The sequence below is a fragment of the Ursus americanus genome, chromosome 25, assembly GCF_024610735.1.
Source record: "Ursus americanus isolate L20-20 chromosome 25, mUrsAme1.1.p, whole genome shotgun sequence".
Classification (NCBI taxonomy): Eukaryota; Metazoa; Chordata; class Mammalia; order Carnivora; family Ursidae; genus Ursus; species Ursus americanus.
Genome location: NC_142151.1, coordinates 2,395,070 through 2,414,204, shown reverse-complemented (window position 1 = coordinate 2,414,204; position 19,135 = coordinate 2,395,070). Strand labels below are relative to the sequence as shown.

General features: G+C 47.7%; 1 protein-coding gene across 29 annotated transcripts in view; it reads left to right on the top strand.

The window, feature by feature from the left end:
- Nucleotides 1-19,135, top strand: part of CACNA1C (calcium voltage-gated channel subunit alpha1 C) — a 734,056-nt gene that overhangs the window by 626,744 nt on the left and 88,177 nt on the right. For all 29 annotated transcript variants that reach the window (XR_015721584.1, XM_087855496.1, XM_087855495.1 and 26 more), the window contains 8 exons: nt 4,197-4,303; nt 6,550-6,637; nt 7,188-7,295; nt 8,149-8,201; nt 8,510-8,656; nt 10,024-10,225; nt 11,782-11,940; nt 12,561-12,671. Coding sequence is in view for 28 of the 29 variants with exons in the window: in XM_087855496.1 (XP_087711622.1) it covers nt 4,197-4,303; nt 6,550-6,637; nt 7,188-7,295; nt 8,149-8,201; nt 8,510-8,656; nt 10,024-10,225; nt 11,782-11,940; nt 12,561-12,671 (975 nt within the window). In the remaining variant the exon portion in view is untranslated. The remainder of the gene's footprint in view (nt 1-4,196; nt 4,304-6,549; nt 6,638-7,187; nt 7,296-8,148; nt 8,202-8,509; nt 8,657-10,023; nt 10,226-11,781; nt 11,941-12,560; nt 12,672-19,135) is intronic.

Here is a 19,135-nt window from a genome sequence, read left to right as displayed (position 1 = left end):
ATGCCCCCCCACACACACACCCCATCTCCGGGTGATTGATGACTGACCCCTGCTCAGAGCTCCCTTCCCTCCTCCTGCCCAGAAGAGATGCTGCACAAAGTCCAAGAGTGGAAATGCTCATGGGCCATGGAAAATCACTTTGTCTGCCTCCTTTGGATAGCCATTGTCAACACCTTCCTCCTAGGGGCAGGCACCAGGGCTAGGCTGGAGTTGGGCCTGTGTGATAATAATCATGGGTCTAATGCAAGATTTGGGGCCAGCCTTCCAAAAGGGCTTTCAACAGGTCACTGTAGATTACTTCTGAATCCTCAGTTTCCTGCTGAAAAGCTTTGTTACAATGCCCCTTGCCCTAAGCATGGAGGAGGGAGAATTGTACTGGAGAGCTAAGCACAGGGGAGTAAGGAACAAGAGCTGAAAGAACCTGGAGCACCCAGGTCCCAAACCCCAGTCTTGAGAGCATACAGGCCTGGCTCCACCTGCAGCTGGTGGCCCCCGGTGCTGGTGGCCCTGATTGCAAAACTGCTACAGACTTACCCTATCAGTGGAGCCCATCCCTGAAAGCATTGGGATGAGAGAGATTGTTTTCTAAGTTTTATTTTGTTACTTATATTAATTTATAATTAATATGTATATTTATTTTATTATGATTTCTAAGTTTTTCCAGTATACATCTGAGCCTCTAAAACAATGCATCGCCAAGCCACTCCATCTGACACTCAGGGTGTGAGTTCTGAGACCCAGAAAAAGTGCATTTCAGCACTTGCTGTCTTCTCAGAACAACAGAATGGATTTTACCATTACCCCAAACAGAAGGGCTGTAGGCTCTAAAGCATATGCTCCAGCTTGGTGTCTTCCTGGGAGACTCACCCAGGACTCCTTCCAAGGAGTCCAGGCTCCCTTTTCCCCCTTCCTGTGGCTGATGCAAGCCACTGTCCACACTTGACCGTGTGCCACAGCCAGCCTGCAGACAGACCCTTCCTTTCCTAATGCAACTCCCAAGTCATGATCCAACCCTTTAATGTGCACGACAGTTCCATCACTCCAGATAGAAGTTGAATGGGGCAGTTTGGTGTGCCTCCCCTGTGTTCTTATCCCCAGAAGACTAAGCTGTCCAGACCCCTAGCTTCTGTCCCTGGTCAGTGAATCTGACCAGGCCCTGATTCCTGGCAGTGGGAGAGGGAGCCAAGAGCCACCCGGCTGCATTAAGAGACTCTGTAAAACCCCTTTCCATGGTGAGCTGAGCTCTTGTGGACTTCAGACTCAGGGAGGCACTCAAATCCCCAAAACTCTTTCCCAGGACAAGAAAAGCTCTGAGTCCCAATTCTCACATCTGCTCCACGGAGCTTCCCTTGTGGATTTCAGTGGTGCTTTTTTTCCTTCAAGGTTGCCGTGAGCAGAAGTGAAAGGTCTCTTTGCCATCATTGTCATGGCCAGAGCCTTCCCTCCCTTTGCCCTCTCCCTCTTCTACTCGCGTTGTGACTCAATGTGCTTCTAAATGAAACCCAAGTGCTCACTCCACTTCCCTGCACCTCCTTCCACCGGGCCCCTCTGCCTTGCCAGAAGGCTCAGCTTTATGCCATGGCACAGAAAACGATGGGCCCATCATCCAAGTGGCATTTAGTTTCAAGAATAGTTGAAAGACCTGGGGACGTTTGGCCTTAAAAAGAAAAGGCTTATAGCACCATGATGGTTGGCCTGCATACTGCAAAGGACTGTCACATAGAGGAGGGAGGAGGTAAACCAGGCATAGTGAGTACAGTTACAAGATGCATCTAGCAACTAAAAGAGCTGCCTCTGGTGCTGGTAAGCCGCCTGTGACTGGACAGAGGGCTTTTCCGGTCCTTCCAGCTCAGACAGTCAGTGATCTCATGCCCAGCCTTTATCTTTCCTCAGCCTGAAAATACCCCAGCAATAGGCTTTTCCTATGCAATGACTTAGAACTTTTAGGAAGTGGATGGCCATCAGCCAAAAGATAAAGGACACTTTGCACTGGGTACCTGAACCTGGCCTCTTCTGTTGTCTTGAATGCCTAGGATAATTTTCAAATAAATGCTCCATTTTTTTCAGTATCCACTTGCCCTTTCTCCCCTGACCACTCTTCCTCTAGCCCTGCCTGGGCTTTTGTCCCCACCCCCCCCTACACACGCACATACACACACACACACACACACATGCACACTCACTTTCTGGAGAGCTGGTATCATTCTAGGTCCCCTGACAAATGGGATCCCAAAGTCAAAGGACAGACATTGGCACTGTGAGCCCCACTAGTGCACCTATTCAAGGAATGCTCCTCCTGACTGTGGAGGGCTCTGTGGTGCTCAGTAGTGTCCTCAAAATGTACAAGCCAGGAATGAGGTGAGGTTAGGTGCAGTGTCTCTTCTGAGCCTGAAAGTGTGATGGCTGGGGAAGGTGTTTGGCCTTCTACAGGCTCAGGGGTTCTTTGGTTAAGTGAACTGGAAGAGCCACCCAAGTCTAGTCTGTGGGGTCCTAGATCTTTATCGGGAGACAGGACAACAAGACCCTCCAGATGGTGGGCCTTCAGGAGAAATCTCCAACTATATTCCCCTGCAGGTGTTTATATAATATACCCACTTCTAGAAACTGTTGCAGGACACAGGTGCCTCAGTCCCCTGTGACCCCCTGCAGCAAGAGATAAATGGAAAGAACTAGGTTGCGAGAGCTATTTTTGCCAGTTTCCCCTGTGTTTGCTTTTGAATTGCTCTGCGGACATGCTGCTCTGGGCATGCTCTGATTCCAAGGAGATAAACTGGACCCCAGATGACCAGGGAGCCACTCTCAGTCTCTCAACCACCAGCACCAAATCGTTCCCTTTGGCTGATGCTTCATGGCCCATGGCCTTTCACAACCCTTAACCTGGAAATCCGCTGGCTCTTAATTCAAGTCAACAGAATTGGAAAGGCTGTTTGTTAAGCATCTACAGTGGCTTTATACTGAGCTCAGAGAGAGGTAATAATAGCCAAGTCCTGGAACAATAATCACCATCCCAGCTGCTCCCGTTTTAGTCTTTAAAGGGCCTTCACGTTGTCTTTCTGTGTGTGCCTCACAAAGACAGGGAATAGTATGCCCACTTCGTAGATGAGGAAAGTGGACATCCTTATATAGGAAGAGTCCAGGATTCTATTCCAATCTATCTGGCCCCAAGTTCAGTTCTTTATAGTGACAACTAACACTTACATGAAGCTTAGTATTTGCAGGGTAGTGTATGTGTTTTACCTGTAATAACTCATTTGATGCTTACAACCCTATAGGGGAAGTATTATCATGACCCTCATTTCTCAGATGAGGAAACTGAGACACAGAGAAGTTAAGTAACTTGCTCCAGGCCATACAAATAAAATATGACAGTTTTGGGATTCAAACTCAGGCAGCCTGGTTCCAGAGCCTATGCTTTTAACCATGGTACCACATTGCCCCTCTGAACACATAGCTCTGGCCTCAAAGAACATCAGTCTAGAAGCAAGATAATAGAACTGAGTTTAGAATATGTGCCATAGATCATAAACACTAATTAAGCTTAGGAAGTGGAGGGATGCTAATTGCCAAAGTTATTGATAGATTCCCACTGGGCACTAGGTTGACCAGCTGTCCCAGTTTGCCTGAGACTGAAGAATTAACTGGGTGGGACACAGGACTTTCAGTGCTAAACCAGGAAAATCTTGGGACAACCAGGACAATTGGTCACCCCACTGCCCCACCTTTCCCCAGATGCCTAATGTCTGAAGCTGACCCTGAGGGTTGATAGAATTTGGAGAGGAGGTTGGGAAGTTTGCATCCAAGGGAAACCTGGTCTGGGCAGTGTCAGCAAAGGGCCCCTCAGGGCCAGACCCACAGACAAGTGATGAGGAACAGTGGTGGAAAATGAAAAAGGGGTGGCAGTGCCCAATTTGAAAAGGCTCCAAAGATAGGATGGAAGAGTCTGGTGTGCTCTAGTAGGTGGAAGGAGCCGCTTAACCATCCTAAGCTGGGGATTGTGTGGTGGTTGTGTAAATGGTTGCAGAATGCTGTCCTTGGTCCTGCCTCTCCTTCTGCAGTCCTGCCTGCCCCCAGTCTTCTCACTGCTTTTCAGCTTGCCCTGCCCAAGGAATGCTGTGGGAGGAGAGGGAGGCATGAGGGGGTCTCTGGAGCTTGGGCAGGGACCACTCATGCTCATGTTTCTCTGTGCCTCCCTGCAGATGACTGCTTATGGGGCTTTCCTACACAAGGGCTCTTTTTGCCGAAACTACTTCAACATCTTGGACCTGCTGGTGGTCAGCGTGTCCCTCATTTCCTTTGGCATCCAGTGAGTAGGACTCCCTCGGCCCCAGATGGGGACACACAAGTGGTCAGAGAGGATGACCAAGACTCTGGAGGGCATTCCTGTATGGCCACCAGTGTGACTGTGGCAGGAACGGGTTGGGTCCCCTGCCTTCTACAACATGATGGCTTTTTGTACACGTCCTTAATGGTGTGACACTTGGGGGTATGTCGATCCAGCAAGAATATGTTTAAATATCTGGATCTTGCCATGACAGGGAGGGCCAGGCCCAGTTATAATGAGAGGAATGTCTCCAGGGCCTTCCTGCCTCCTCCATCACATGCCCAGTGCCCTTGGCTACCCTCAGCTCCAAGGGCCTGCCATTTCCATGATCAGCCCTGATCTTCCGGTCCATCTTCCTCCCTTTCTCTTTCCAGTCAAAGTACCTGATGAGAAGAAGGTGGGTGGGGGAAAGAGAAAGAGAGAGGGGAATTGCCGATTCTCAATCTTGACTGTGTAATGGAATCACCTGAGTAGTTTCAGGAAAGATATTTGCCTGGATCCCTCTCCCCAAGTTTTTATTTAATTGGTCCGGCGTACAGGCCTGGGCTTTAGGAGTTTTAAAAGCCCTCCAGGTGACTCCAGTGTACAATGAAGGTTGCCAATTTGCTCAGTTGAAAGGATCTGATTACTGCCTCTCCCAAGGTCTATCTGATGCTAATGTTAACCCTTCAACCTCAAAGCACTTTCACATGCACAACCCTCTGTGGTCCTCACAAACAAAACAAAACAAACAAACAAACAAAAAACCTATGAGGCAGACAGGGCAGTGGCTGTTATCACCATTTTACAGACAGGAAAACTGAGGTCCGGGACATGAGACTTGCCCGATATCACACCAATGGCAGAGGAAAGGGGTCCTGGGTCTCCCTTCCCAAGGATGTTTTCATCGTAAGCCTAGAAAGAGTGGACACGGGGACATGAGGAGTGAGGCCCTTTCTGTGATCATCAGTTGTCTTGTCCCAGCTGTCTGCCTAGGAGCCTACAGGTCTAGATTCTAATCCCAGCACTACCACTAAACTACTATTTAACCTTGAACCAAGAACTCCCAACCTTTAGTCTGTGCTTTCCCCCGCCTGATCTTAAAATCCTTTCCATTGCCATTCAGTGCAAACAGGCTCCCTCCCTGAGACACTGGGATAACTAGGAATGCCCTTTGAATCCTTTGGAATAAAAGAGCCATGAACCAGAGGAATCAGATCTTTCTACCAGCTCCCTCTTGAGCATGTTATCCTGATCTCATGTAGAATGAAATCAGCCCTTGCTGAGGTGTCATACATTTTTTAGGTCCCAAGGTGGGTACAAGGTTCTCTGAAAGCTTGAGAGGAGATCTCAATCAGGGTAGTATGTGACGATTGGGATAGGTCCCACCTGGGTTGCATTGATGAGTAACTCCAGAAACCATGTAGGCTTCCTGGTGAGGGGCTTGTGGGAAGAACTGCACCCTAGTGCCTCATTTCCACTGGGAACAGCAAAAGCCTGAAACTCCCAGAAATCCTGGCCAGGCCCTAGCATCCAGGTATGCAGAACCTGCTGCATAGAATCCATTCCTTCAAGTCCTAAGTGTGCTATGAACCAGTGGGTTTCATATATGTATGTAATGCGCTATTACCTAGGACATGTGTTTGGAGATAACACCAGAATAGCTCCTCCCATGCCCATCACCTCCAACCAACAAGGCATGATTTTTCACCACCTGTATGGCATTTCTTCAAGTTCAGTGATGTCTTCATCAGACATCATAAAAAAGCTGCCATTTATTCAGTTCATAATATGTGGCAAGCACACTGCTAGGTGGTGCAGCTGTGTTTCCTCATTTAATCCCTGCAACAACCTTATGAGGCCCAATTTACAGATGAAAAACTAGGGTTCAGAAAAGTTAGGAAATTGATCCTCAGTGAATTGGCTGTTAAGTGGCAGAGCTGGGGTTTCTCTTTTCTTGTCTAAAGCTCCCCTGAGTAGCACATTATAGTGCTAATGACTCGTGGTAAATTGCTTTTCATATTATTTACACACCAACAGGAAGTCCCAGGGTCACAGGCAAGTTATAGGCTCCTCTAGGGGGTAAGAGTTGGGAGTAGAGAATGGTCCCAGGATGAAAAAATCCCCCAAACCGACTTTACACTTTCTCAAGTTCGCCTGGGGCAGCCTATCAACACACCCCCTCACCACATTACTTCTGGCTCCACCAAAACCGGAGCTTACTCACCTGCCCTGTTTCCCTCTCCCAGGTCAAGTGCAATCAACGTGGTGAAGATCTTACGAGTCCTGCGAGTCCTCAGACCCCTAAGGGCCATCAACAGGGCCAAGGGGCTGAAGGTGAGAAGCATGGGCCTGGGTGGGGAACCAGCAGTCCAGCAAGCATCTACCTGGCTGTGGGTTGGCGAAAGTTAAGCAAAGGGATGGGGCGGGGAGTGGGCCTGGAGGGAGGAGAAATGGCCAGAGCAAGTGGCTGCTGTGTTGGAGCCTGGACTCTCCTGCCTGTACCACCAGTTCCACTTCAGGGAGAAAAGAACAAGGACAGGCAGCCATTCAAAATCAGAACTTCAAAGCAAAACTTTCACAAACCCAGGGCCCCACATAACGATGAGATCTCCATATCCCTACCCCTATAAAATGGGAAACTAGCTGGGCTTTTGTCCCTAGAGTCACCTAGAGCCCAACAGGGGACTTTGAGTTCCACTGGATTCCATTGCCATGTGAACCTGGGAAGGTGCTTTTCGCCTGTTTGAGTCTGATTTTCCCCCTTTGGCAAAGGGGCTGCCCGTGCAGCCTCCTCAGAAAGGCTCATGGCTTGGCAAAGGGAAGCTCAGGCTGCAGGCACTTCTTGAACCCCAGCCCCTTCCCCCACCTTCTCTTCCCACCACAGCACGTGGTTCAGTGCGTGTTCGTCGCCATCCGGACCATCGGGAACATCGTCATTGTCACCACGCTACTCCAGTTCATGTTCGCCTGCATCGGGGTCCAGCTTTTCAAGGTAATGTCTTGACTCTGATCTTCCTTCCCCTTCTGTCAGTATTCCTGAGAAAGAGAGCTGGCAGGTACAACCAAAAGAAGACAGAGGCCTGGGTCAGACTTGGGGTGAGTGGAATCTCCAACCACCCTCCTCTCAGCATCCCCCAGGAGAAGAGGAAGAGCCTGGAAGGAGGAGCTCTCCAACAGGCCAAGGACCCCTCACCCTCACAGTGCAGCCTGCCCTTGTGGTCCCTGCCCTTCCTTCTAGCAAAAAAGGGAGAGGGACCCTTATCCTCTGAAACCTCATGTCAGTCACCTGCTTAAAGCCCACAGTGGTCCCCCATTATCAACAGCACCAAATCCACCCTTCTCCATGTAGCTTTCAGAGCCTGCATCCATCAGGGTTCTCTCTCACTGCTTCCAGACAAGACCCCTCAGCCATGCTGAGGCCAGCGTCCATGGTCTCTAGTCTTTCTGCCTTAATCCTTTCATTTTTGCTGTTCTACCTTCTGAAGCATTCTTCCCCCTGCCCTCTCCTACCAACCATATAAATTCCCCTGATTTCCTCCCGTGTAATTTGTCCCTCCAAGCCCTGTTCCACTTCTACCTTCCTCGGGCCAGCCAAAAGAGTTCAGCTTTCATGGAGTAGAGTTCTCTTTTTTCTTTTTCTTTTTATTTCAGTGATACTTGCAGCACTGAGCATCTTTATTTGCTGCCTGCTTTGTATATGCGAGTCATAGCTTCCTGATCTGATTCTGTTCTCCTTGCACTTTTCATCAATAGCACAGTGCTGGGCTATAGAGATGATCGCTAGTCATTTTTTGACTGATTCATTGATTGATGAACATCTCCAATCACTTTGTTCTGCCTTCCAGGGAAAGCTCTACACCTGCTCAGATAGTTCCAAACAGACTGAGGCGGAATGCAAGTGAGTACAAGCTGGAGGACAGCCAGTGCCAATGCTGCTTAACTCGGGGAGGTTGTTGACTTGGCCTTAGAGAAGGGACAGCCCATTCTTTCTGAGATGGCACTGACAGCTGGACTTTAACCCACGGGTAATGTTATCACATTGACATGACATGTAATATTATCTATTCTTAGAAGTTCTTCCCAATGGCTAGTAGTATGGGTTTAAGCCTGGCCAGTCTCATCCCACCCAGCAAGCCAGGAGTCCTTGGTGTGTCAGGTGTGAAGGGAGATGAGAGACCCGAGAATTAACTCTTCCTTCTTTCTCAGGGGTAACTACATCACATACAAGGACGGGGAGGTCGACCACCCCATCATCCAACCCCGCAGCTGGGAGAACAGCAAGTTTGACTTTGACAATGTTCTGGCAGCCATGATGGCCCTCTTTACCGTCTCTACCTTTGAGGGGTGGCCAGAGTGAGTATACAAATCAAGGCCTGCCCACCCTGATATTAGAGGACAAAACATTCCCCAAGTTTTATTATTCTCCCACACTCCTTCCCAGAGGTCATACTTACCTGTGTCCTTCCCAAGCAATGAGGGTTTGTTTCTAGAATAATCTGCATACCATGGTCACTGCTGAAACATAGACTCTTCTTTTTCTAGAAGATGTCAACATTTCAGAAATTCCAACCAGAAAGGAGCTTCTTTTAGCTCCCCCTCCCTACCTCAGAATGAGCCACAATGATAGGGTTCTTTGTCATTACTCTCATGGCATCTAGGAGTGGGGTGAGTTTCTCTAGGTATGAGCCCCTGGATTACCATAGGATTCAAGATTACTACTCCCGACATGCACTCAATGTGGACAGAGATGGCACAGATAATCTGTTTTTAGACTCTACCCTAGTCTCCGTAGGAAGAGCCTTGCCTATAATTACAGTGAGAAGTAAGAAAGGGATGGAAGTCTGAGTACAAATTCCTCCCGGAGATAACGCCTAGACCAGCCTGGTTGGCCTTTTACACTGCATCACCTCTACCAGGCTGTTCCATATATCTTGTATAGACATCTGCTTCCCCAAACCCCCCACCCAGTGTATTCCAGGAAAATTACTGTCAAACAGCCAGAAAATTCTAAATATTCCTAAGTCAGATTTAGTGCATGGATCTGAGATGAGGTCACCCCATAGATAGTACCTAGAGAATAACCGAGTACTGTACACAGTAACAAAGGAAAGAGAGGAGATAATCCCTGTCCATGAAGAGGAGCAAGCATAATGGGCACATAGTCCAGGCCCAAATGAATGGCATACGCATGGAAACTACCTAAGTATGAATACAAACCATTGTTGATGATCTGAATAAGCTTGGGTCATTTTTTATCTAGCATTTTTATCTAAATGGATGTTTGCTCTCAGATAGATTTATTTTATGTTCACTGTAACATCCTCTGAGTCTATGCCAGTTTACAAAGCTGTTCCAATATTTACTAATGTTTCCAGTATTTGATATCAATGTCCATGACTCATTTTACATTGAAATAATTATTGACAGTTTCAAAACACTCTCATATACATTATATCAACCACACTGCCAGGTAGGAAAGTCAGGCTTATTGTCTCCATTGTACAGATGAAGAATCTGAGGCTCAAAGAGGTTAAGTGACTTGCCCATAGTCCCACACCAGTAAGTGGCAGAGCTGGGACTTGAACCCAGATCTTCCGACTCTCAGCCTAGAGCTGTTTCCAGCACCCCTGATCTGAGGATCCCTAGCAACAGTGGTGCCATCATTCCACAGAGGTGACACTGCTTCTCCGCTTCTCTCTGGGGCCTGTCTCCCCCTGCAGGCTGCTGTACCGCTCCATCGACTCCCACACAGAAGACAAGGGCCCCATCTACAACTACCGTGTGGAGATCTCCATCTTTTTCATCATCTACATCATCATCATTGCCTTCTTCATGATGAACATCTTCGTGGGTTTCGTCATCGTCACCTTCCAGGAGCAGGGGGAGCAGGAATACAAGAACTGTGAGCTGGACAAGAACCAGGTAGCTTCCTAGAAAGGAGAGGAACAGGTGGCGGGGCAAGCGGGGAGCAGGGCTATGTGAGGAATGACAGCAGTTGGAAGCTTGCGGCCCACCTGGAAGAGAGGCTGGAGTCAGGAGAGAGATCCATGCAGACACTAAGATTATCTGTCCGCTCCTCAATGAAGGAATAGGGCTGTCAGTCTTCTGGAAGGGCCTGGACAAAAGAAATGCAAATCCTGGATCTGGCAAATGCATTCAGCCAACAATTATTGGTTAAGCATCTACTTAAGGAAACTCTATGATAGATTCTGTGGGGGGAAAAACCTCATGTCCTATGTCTCAGAAGTTGACTAGTCAGAAAGTGCCCACAAGCATTGGCACATTGATAATGAAGGAAAGAAACCAGAGCAATGAGGGAGTGAGAGTTTCAGGGGTGGGGAAGAGAGGGGTCTTAGAAAACCACTAGTAAATGGTTTCTTAAATAAAACACAAAGGCCTGCACATGAGGTGGAAGCAAGAAAGAGGCTTAAGTAGGAATGATATGGGAATGCCAGGACTGTAAGGTATTCTGTTGGCCTATGAGAAAGAGCTGGCAACTCTGTCAGTGAGGAATGAAGCTGTTACAGTGGGCTGCAGCATGTGGTCACTGAGGTCACTTCCCTAGCTAGGATCCCCGATGGGGAGAGTGAGAGGGAACTACATCCCTGTCCATAAATGACTTAAGTTCTTATATGGGAAAGTACATGGCACAAGACATTCAGCTGCACATCAGTTAGGCCAGCTGGACCCCTCATGGGTTTTGATGTCAACATCTTGGGTTTAGACTCATCATTCTGGCTGCTGTATGGCCTTTGGATTGAAAGTAAGATGGGAAAGAAGGAGGCCAATTAGAAAGTGTAGATGAGAAATGATTAGTGGAGGTGGACAGGATAAGAGGAAATAAAATTTGTCAGGCCTGGATATTGGGTGTGGAGGCTGAAGGTAAGTGAAGAGGCTGGAGTGACTCCCCAGTTTCTGACACAAGAATCTGGGCCCAGTGCAGAGAAAATGAACTGGATCTGTCCTGGAGTCCCAAGAATCTAGCCAGCCCAAGATCTGATCCCCTATCCTTGAACTATGTCTTCTGATCTTGTGGACATGGGTAAATAAGGAAGATTGACTTAGGACAGGAAGGAGAAGTTGAGAAGTGCCCCAAGGAGAGTCTGTGGCATAGGAAATAATCAATGAGAAGACCAACTATCTGTCATTCAGTAAGTATTTATCAAATGCCAACTAAGTGTCAGCAGTATACCAGGCATTACCAAATTGAAAAAAGGAGACACAAACTCCTTGACAAAATCTTGGTAAGGAAGTTGACTAGAGGCAATGCTTTCCTTGATTAAGAGAGTGATAGAAAAAAAAAGGCCAAATAACATCTCAAACCTGTAAATGAGCTACATAAGTAGATTATTTCTCTGATTCCCAAGGTGTGTAGTTTCATCCACATGCCACCTCCTCTGCCACCCCACACACATCAACCTGGTTACTAACCCCCTCTCTCTGTTCCCGCCCCACCCCTCCCGGTGCCTCCTTCCCAGCGACAGTGCGTGGAATATGCCCTCAAGGCCCGGCCCCTACGGAGGTACATCCCCAAGAACCAGCACCAGTACAAAGTGTGGTACGTGGTCAACTCCACCTACTTTGAATACCTGATGTTCGTCCTCATCCTGCTCAACACCATCTGCTTGGCCATGCAGGTCAGTCCGAGGGGGGCCCTGGACCCATGACACCTGCAGGAAGGAGGATGCTAGGGGAGGAGATAAAGTGTAGAAGAACTGCATGGTTGTCTCCAGTGTGTCACCTCCATGTTGGCCAAGAGAGGCAGAAAGAGCAGAAGAACTGTCCTCTTTTCCCAGATGGAGAAAGACAAGTGTCCCTTCTCAAGGATGAGCTCCTCTCTGGGACCTTAGAAGAGAATCCATAGACGCCTGGGTTAATAAAACATTAAGAGTGAAGGAAATGGAGAACAGAGGGGGAGCCTGAAGAGTTTGTTATTGTGAGGCCTGGGTATAGAAGTTGATTCTATATCCACCTGTCTTCAGGGAGGTCAACTTATGCTTGAGCTCTCTTGAGAACCGGAAGTCTCCATAAAGTTGTCATAACCAGTCAAAGCAGGAACACAGGACTCTGCCAACCTGTGTTTTCAGAGCTAGCAGAGAAGGGAAGAATTTGCAGGATTTCCTGAGTCCACCTGGCTGCCCATGGAGGTGTGAATGGCTTTCCAGGGCTTGGTTCAAGGAAGATCTCTGTTGAGAGGAAGGTGGTAAGGAGTAGGGATGTCCCTGCCTCATTTTCACAGTCCTTCCCCTCCCCTCAGCACTATGGCCAGAGCTGCCTCTTCAAAATTGCCATGAACATCCTCAACATGCTCTTCACTGGCCTCTTCACCGTGGAGATGATTCTGAAGCTCATTGCCTTCAAACCCAAGGTAGGCCTCTGAAAAAGGTGTCTGGTCTGCAGGCACTGGAGGGATGGACAAGGGGGAGTGCCAGTACTGAAAGAAGGAGAGTGAGGGGCAGAAATAATCAGTGGAAGACCCCATCTTCCTGGAAGATAAATGGTACAACTCCTAAACCTACCAGGATTTGCACCAGGACAACCCATTGAGATAGAGTCTCCACTCTAGCCTGTGGCTGGGAAGTACAGGAAACAGATTCCTCCCTGCACTAAGTCTCTTCTTCCAAGGAGGCAGATGATGGTCCTTCTCCTCTTTCCCACCCTGTGTCCACCCTCATCCCCCAGCACATAATCTAGAAGAAACTATGCCCACAGACTGGCAAACCAAACCAAACCTCTTCACAACCAGCCCCCCAGATTCACTCAGGCTACTGTTCTACTGTCCTGTCACGTCATCAACCACAGACCACCCTCCTCATAAAAAGCTCAGCCAGGGCTTCATTTGCTCGGGGCTCAGTTTTCCAGCCTATGGAGTCCTCCTGTTCAGATGCTACATCATTTTTCCCTTGCACTTTCCAGTACAGGAAAGGCAAATGTCTGTGGCTTGCTACTTGTGAGCAACTTCTAGGGAAAAAAGGCTGGGAGAAAGAGTAGAACCGTTGGCTGAATGAGGCAGGGTAGGAAAGGTTGAATTGCCTGTCACTTTGGATTTTCTGTGCCCTCCCTAACCAGCCTCACCCCCATTCTCCTGGAGAATGGAGGAGTAGACTGACTTGAGCATCATCTTCTACCCCTGAATAAGGTCAGAATCATTGGCATCCGCTGGCCTGGGATTCACAACACAGGCAGTTGCTTCTGAGGGAGGGTATAGCTACAACTCCTTTGGAGAGCGATGAGAAGGAAAGAGTTGATTCTAAGAGAATTATATGGCTACAGACTTGAGGAAACTTCTCTAGCTTTTTGAGCCTTCTCTCCTCCTCCTTTACTAGTTTTTACAGATTCAACACAGATCAACAGGAGAAAAAAGGAAGGGTCTTTGTTCATATATTCCATTTTTATTCAAATTTTTACTTGTCCTGGAGTTAATTGGGACAGGGAGAGTACTCCTTGGCTGTTGGATCCATATTCATTTAACAAGATGTCTATCATCTTCTTTGAATTAAAATTCAACTAACATTTCTGAATAACCTACCATGTGCTACACATACCTCATTGCATGTAATCCTCAAAACACCCTCATAACACAGGTATTAACGTCCTCATTTTAGGGAAGAGGGAAGTGAAGCTCAGAGCAATTAAGTGTAATATTAATTACATCATTATTAAGTGGCAGAACTGGGAATAGAATCTGACTTTATAGTTGATGTAATTTCCACCATGCCAAGCTGTTAGCAAGCACCTTCCATGTCAAGTGTTCTGCTGGGTGCTTTTCAGAAAGAGGTAAACAGCCTGTGAGGGACTTCAAGATAAAACAGACAATATTCTTGCAATGCTGATTCCTTCCCTCAAAGAATGCCTAGGGATCTTGGCTAATTTTCAGAGAGTAAGACTCTCTGAAATGTCATTTGGTGATAATAATGGTGCTTCCTACCTCCTCCAGGGCAGTAAATATACTCTTTTCACTTTCTCTTCCAAGCCCAGTCCCATTCAGGGGCATAAATTTTGTCCTGACCCAGAGAAACCCACTGAATCTCCCTGGTCACCTTCCATAGGGCCCATGGTACCTCTGCTTACCTGTGGTCCTATTCCAAGCCACGTGGCCCAGCAGTACTGACAGGTTCACAGCCCACAGCTCATGACCGGCGATGCCGGGAATACAGGATCATTGCCAAGTTGAGCTTCAGTTGCAGATGATAGCCTCTAGTAGGGAAACTGGCATCACTTTCACCTAGTTTCATGAGACATATGGTTTAAATATTTCAAAGCCTTGAGTCATCCCACAGTTGACTCAGATGTGTCTCTGATGATGTCTGATGCATTCTGCAGAGCTCTGCAATGGACTCTGTGAATTATTCCTCATGACCACAGAAGATATATTGGGCAGACCTGCCCTAAGAAGCAAATGAAAGTGATCCCTGCAGGAGCCTCAGATTGAAAGACACCCTTACTTAAGTCCTGCAGATCAAGGAACAAGCCGTTTCCTAGGAAGTAGCTAGCTGTGGTGGTCTAAACCATAAAGTGACTCCTAGCTTCCTCAATCCCTAGTTTTCTGTTGTGATAAGATGGAGTAAAATAAGAAAGACTTCTCCCAAAGAAGTAAGAGAGCCATCCTGGGATCGTTTGCATTTCACACATGCCAGGGTCAATCTGTGGTGTAAAGAGAAAGGAAAATGGATAATTTCTGTGAATATCTCTAAAGGGACTTCTGGCAATACAGGGGTAAGGGTCACTGGACCTGTCTGGCTAAAGAAGGTTGACCAGTTAGGACTTAAGGAGAATAGGGTGCCCCGGTTTCTCATTAAGGTATGTTCTTTGTTTAGGGAATAGACTCCAGGAAAAGAATCCTCCAAAATTTCAGGCAGAAAATCAAATCAGAAACAACTTGAAGCCCTGGTAGAAATATCTGGGTGGGTGTGGCCCAAGCACCAGTGGCTTCTGAAATATAGAACAGCTTTCATATCTCACCATTAACTGAGATTCTCTTCAGTATCACTGGCATGATCCTTTATATATGATATTAATGAGTCTGCACTTGCAAGTATTGAAGGCTTTCTTTGTAAAAGAACAGTTAGACAGCAAGGATGTAGAAGACTGGCATCAATCGTAGCCAGGGAGACGTTACCAGAAGTTCTCACTGCTTGACTTTTCTTCTCTATCTTTTCAGTCTCTATGATTGGTTGGTTGGTCCATAGGTTGGCTGATCACTTGTATCTTGTTTCATTCTTCATTGTCTTCGTGGTGATTGATGTTGCCAAGTTTTTCACTTCTGTTCTCCTCACCACACTATGGAAAATCACTTTACTCAAGTAAATCCCTGCCTTAAATCCAACTGCCCCACTCCTTAAGTTGACACTCTATTCCAATCACACCAAAAACTATGGGTGAGTATAAACCAAGTTAGAGCAATTCAGTCCCCCACCAAAACATCAGGAATCTGTAGGGAATGTCTGAAGCAAATGCAGTAGGTAATAGTAGTATTGATTTCAACACTTAATAGCAAGCCAGAGGAGATCCCTTCCCTAAAGTAGGAGACACTGAATGGTACCTGGGTCCTACATGCTTGTGTAGGACCAAGTTGGTCAGCATGGAAAAGTTTTGGTTAGAATTATCTGAAGGTAACTAGATAACTGGGTTGTTCTCCTATAGTGAATTGAAATGCATCAGCAAAGACAGAAAAAAAATTTAAGATACACTTTATGATAAGCACTGAAAAAATATCTAATACCTAGAAATAAATCTAACAAAAAATGTCTAAGATCTCTATAGAGAAAAAAAATTTCATACAAAGGAACTAAAGAAAACTAAGTATTAAGTTGAGAAATATATTGTGTTCATGAAAACTCAATATTATGAACATGTCATTTCTCTTCAAACTGATCCATAAATTCTGTACAATCCCATTGAAAACTCCAGATTGGACTTTACCCGAAGTGAGAATGGCAGGAGAAAGGGAAGCCATCAGCAAACCCTTTCTGGCTGATAGGATGGCCCTGGGCGGTCCCAAGGTTTCAACCCACTTGGGCAGCTCTGACATCATCATGGAGAGAGAGGCAAGAACCTGGTTCCAGAAGCAGTGCCAGTCACAGATACTCCACTGTTAACTATAGGTTTTAGTACCAAAAGAGCTGATGATGTCACTTGGTTGCCTGGGATTTGCTGCTGACAATGACTCAGCAAGCACAATGAGGAGGGGAGGAGGGAGCGGAGGGGCTTGCCCTCCGCAGCAGAAGTCGCTTTGCCCAGGAAGGCAGGAGTTCCCCCAGTGAAAGGCTCCTGACTCCTGTGCTCCCTATAAACTTTCATGTGGGTCATGGAGGAATGAAGATGCAGGTCTGCCATTGCTGAGATGTATCTCGGGCCCCTTGGCTGCTGCCCACTCCCTATCTCCCCCAGAGGAGGATACTGGAGGGGATTTGACCCTGCTCCCTGCGATCAAAGCCTTGGCCTCCCCTTTCAGCTTTCTCCCAGCCTGAGAACAGTCCAGAGAGGTGAACAGAATCAAAGTAAAGTAGCTCGTTGACCTTCCTGACACCCCAGCCTTCTTGAATAAGAGCAGCCGAAACCTTGGGACTTACTTTCGTGTTGCAGGACAAATAGGGCCCAAAGGCATTTCAAACCGAAGGGATGAAGTGAGGCCTCTGGACCAGCTCTGTCTAATAGAACTTGCTGCAATGTTCCATATGCACTGTCTACAATATAGCCGCTAGCCTTCCGTGGCTGTTGAGCACTTGAAACGTGGTTAGTACAGCCAAGGACTGGTTTTTCAAATATATTTAATTAATTTAAAATTATATAGCCGACTGTGGTCGGCAGCTGCTATATTGGGCAGCACAGCTCTAGACACTGATTCTATCCCATAATATTCCCAGCTTCTGCGTCCTCTGTCTGTCTTGGTTTCTTCAGCCCAGCTGCTCTGGCTACATGAAGCCAGATGGTTTATCTCACCCTCCCCACTCTCTCTCCAGCTGTTAATTTTCTACCAGAAATTGACTCATCATGGTGGAAACCCTCTTGATAGGGTAAGACAGTCTCTTGCTCTAGGATCCCACAGTGTGGATTTTCTCCTGACTTGGCCAGTCCTCGCCATCATCCCTGGACTTCCCCAGCCCTTGTCAGCTGCAAGTGCTGAGGCTCCTTCTTTGTGGATCCTGTCGCACCTGGTTTCTGAGCTCAGGAAGGCCCTACGGAAGGCGGAGAAAGTGCCCTGGCAGGTGAAGTCTGGAATTAGTCTGCTGCTAGGGGATGAATATAAGGTGTGTCCCCGGTGATCCCTGGGGCGCCCAGCTACAGTTTTTCCCAGTCCATTGGACTTCAGACTAGGTTTCCTGATAGTGCTTTAGTGCCCTAGTGAAACTGAAATCTGAGAGCCCTAAGACCCTACCCAGTTCTTGCCTGACCCATCCTCAGGGTGTAGAAACTTGTCCTTGCGCATCCCAGTTGCTGGCCAGAGACTTGCTGCCCAACAGCTTTGATGTCACTTCCAAAGGGGGTGCCCAGCCTTCCAGCCACATCATTTCCCTAGCTCGGCCCTGCCTAGCATCCTCACCCTGCCCACTGGCTTCTACTGCTAGGCTCTAGCATGCCTGGTAACTGTCTGGGGCTGTGACTCCTGTCCCCTGCTCCCAACACAGAGAACTTTCCCAACATTTTCATAGTGTGAGCTAACAGTAGGGGCAGTAATTCAGCTGCCACAAAACTGTCTCTGCTTTGGGGTTTTTTTTGTAGCCCTGTTATCTTTCCAGAAAGAGGACATGATGGCATTGAATCAGCCTTGGCTGCTTCTTGGAGGACAGAGAAGCAAAAAGAGGGTGAGGTTGGAGACAATGGCCAATGCTGACAAAGAACGCAGCTCCTCCTTTCCTCAGTCTATTGTCCCGAGGAGTCCATCAGTGGCCCATGCACACTTCCCTTGGCTGGGAGCAAGGGATGAGTCATAACTAAAGGAAGCCTGGTTGATGAGATGCTCTGAGAATCAGAGCTGCTCAGGACCATGGAGGTCAAATGCTTGTCAGGCTCCTCCCCATAGCCCAGCATGTGGCACAGCCTCACTGTGGTCCCACCCACACGAGCAGCCACCGGGCTATGAGAAGGTACCGATCGGAGGTTCTCCAGCCTGCCTGAGAGAGCATGCTGCTGGTCTTGTACTTCCCACACACAAAGGCGGCCTTCCTCTTATTGCTGATCATGCCTTCCTTGTACGGTGCAGGGGATCCCATGCCTCCGATGGTCCCCAGAGCAATCTTTTCTCTGCATACTCTGTTGTTCTTAGGAATGATTCTTCTCTTCGGAAGGATTGTTGGCCCTGACATGGGTGGGCACAGGCCCTGCCAAGGTGAGGAGTGTTTGGGGATATTCTAAGGGCATGATCAAGATGGAGCTAATTTCTTTTCACTGGGCTTGTGGCAAAAGAGACAGATGTGGGCTAGGTTGGGGCTCTAGGTTCACATCTGGATATGCAAAGGGAAAACTGGAGTTGGGGAGGTGGATGCTAGGAAGCACTCAGAGACAACACTTGCAAACAAACTTTGCAGTCCAATTACTCAGTCTACCCTGTCAGTTCTATCCATGCCTAGAAGTTTCTTTCCTTAAAGATCCAGCATCTAGGGATGCATGGGTGGCTCAGTCAGTTAAGCATGTCTGCCTTTGGCTCAGGTCATGATCTCAGGGTCCTGGGATCAAGTCCTGCATTGGGCTCCTGGCTCAGTGGGGAGTCTGCTTCTCCCTTTGCCTGCCACTCCCCCAGCTTGTGCTCACTCTCTCTCTCTCTCTCTCTCTCTCTCTCTGTCTGACAAAAAAAAAAAAAAAGATCCAGCATTTGGCTTCCCTTTGGCAAAT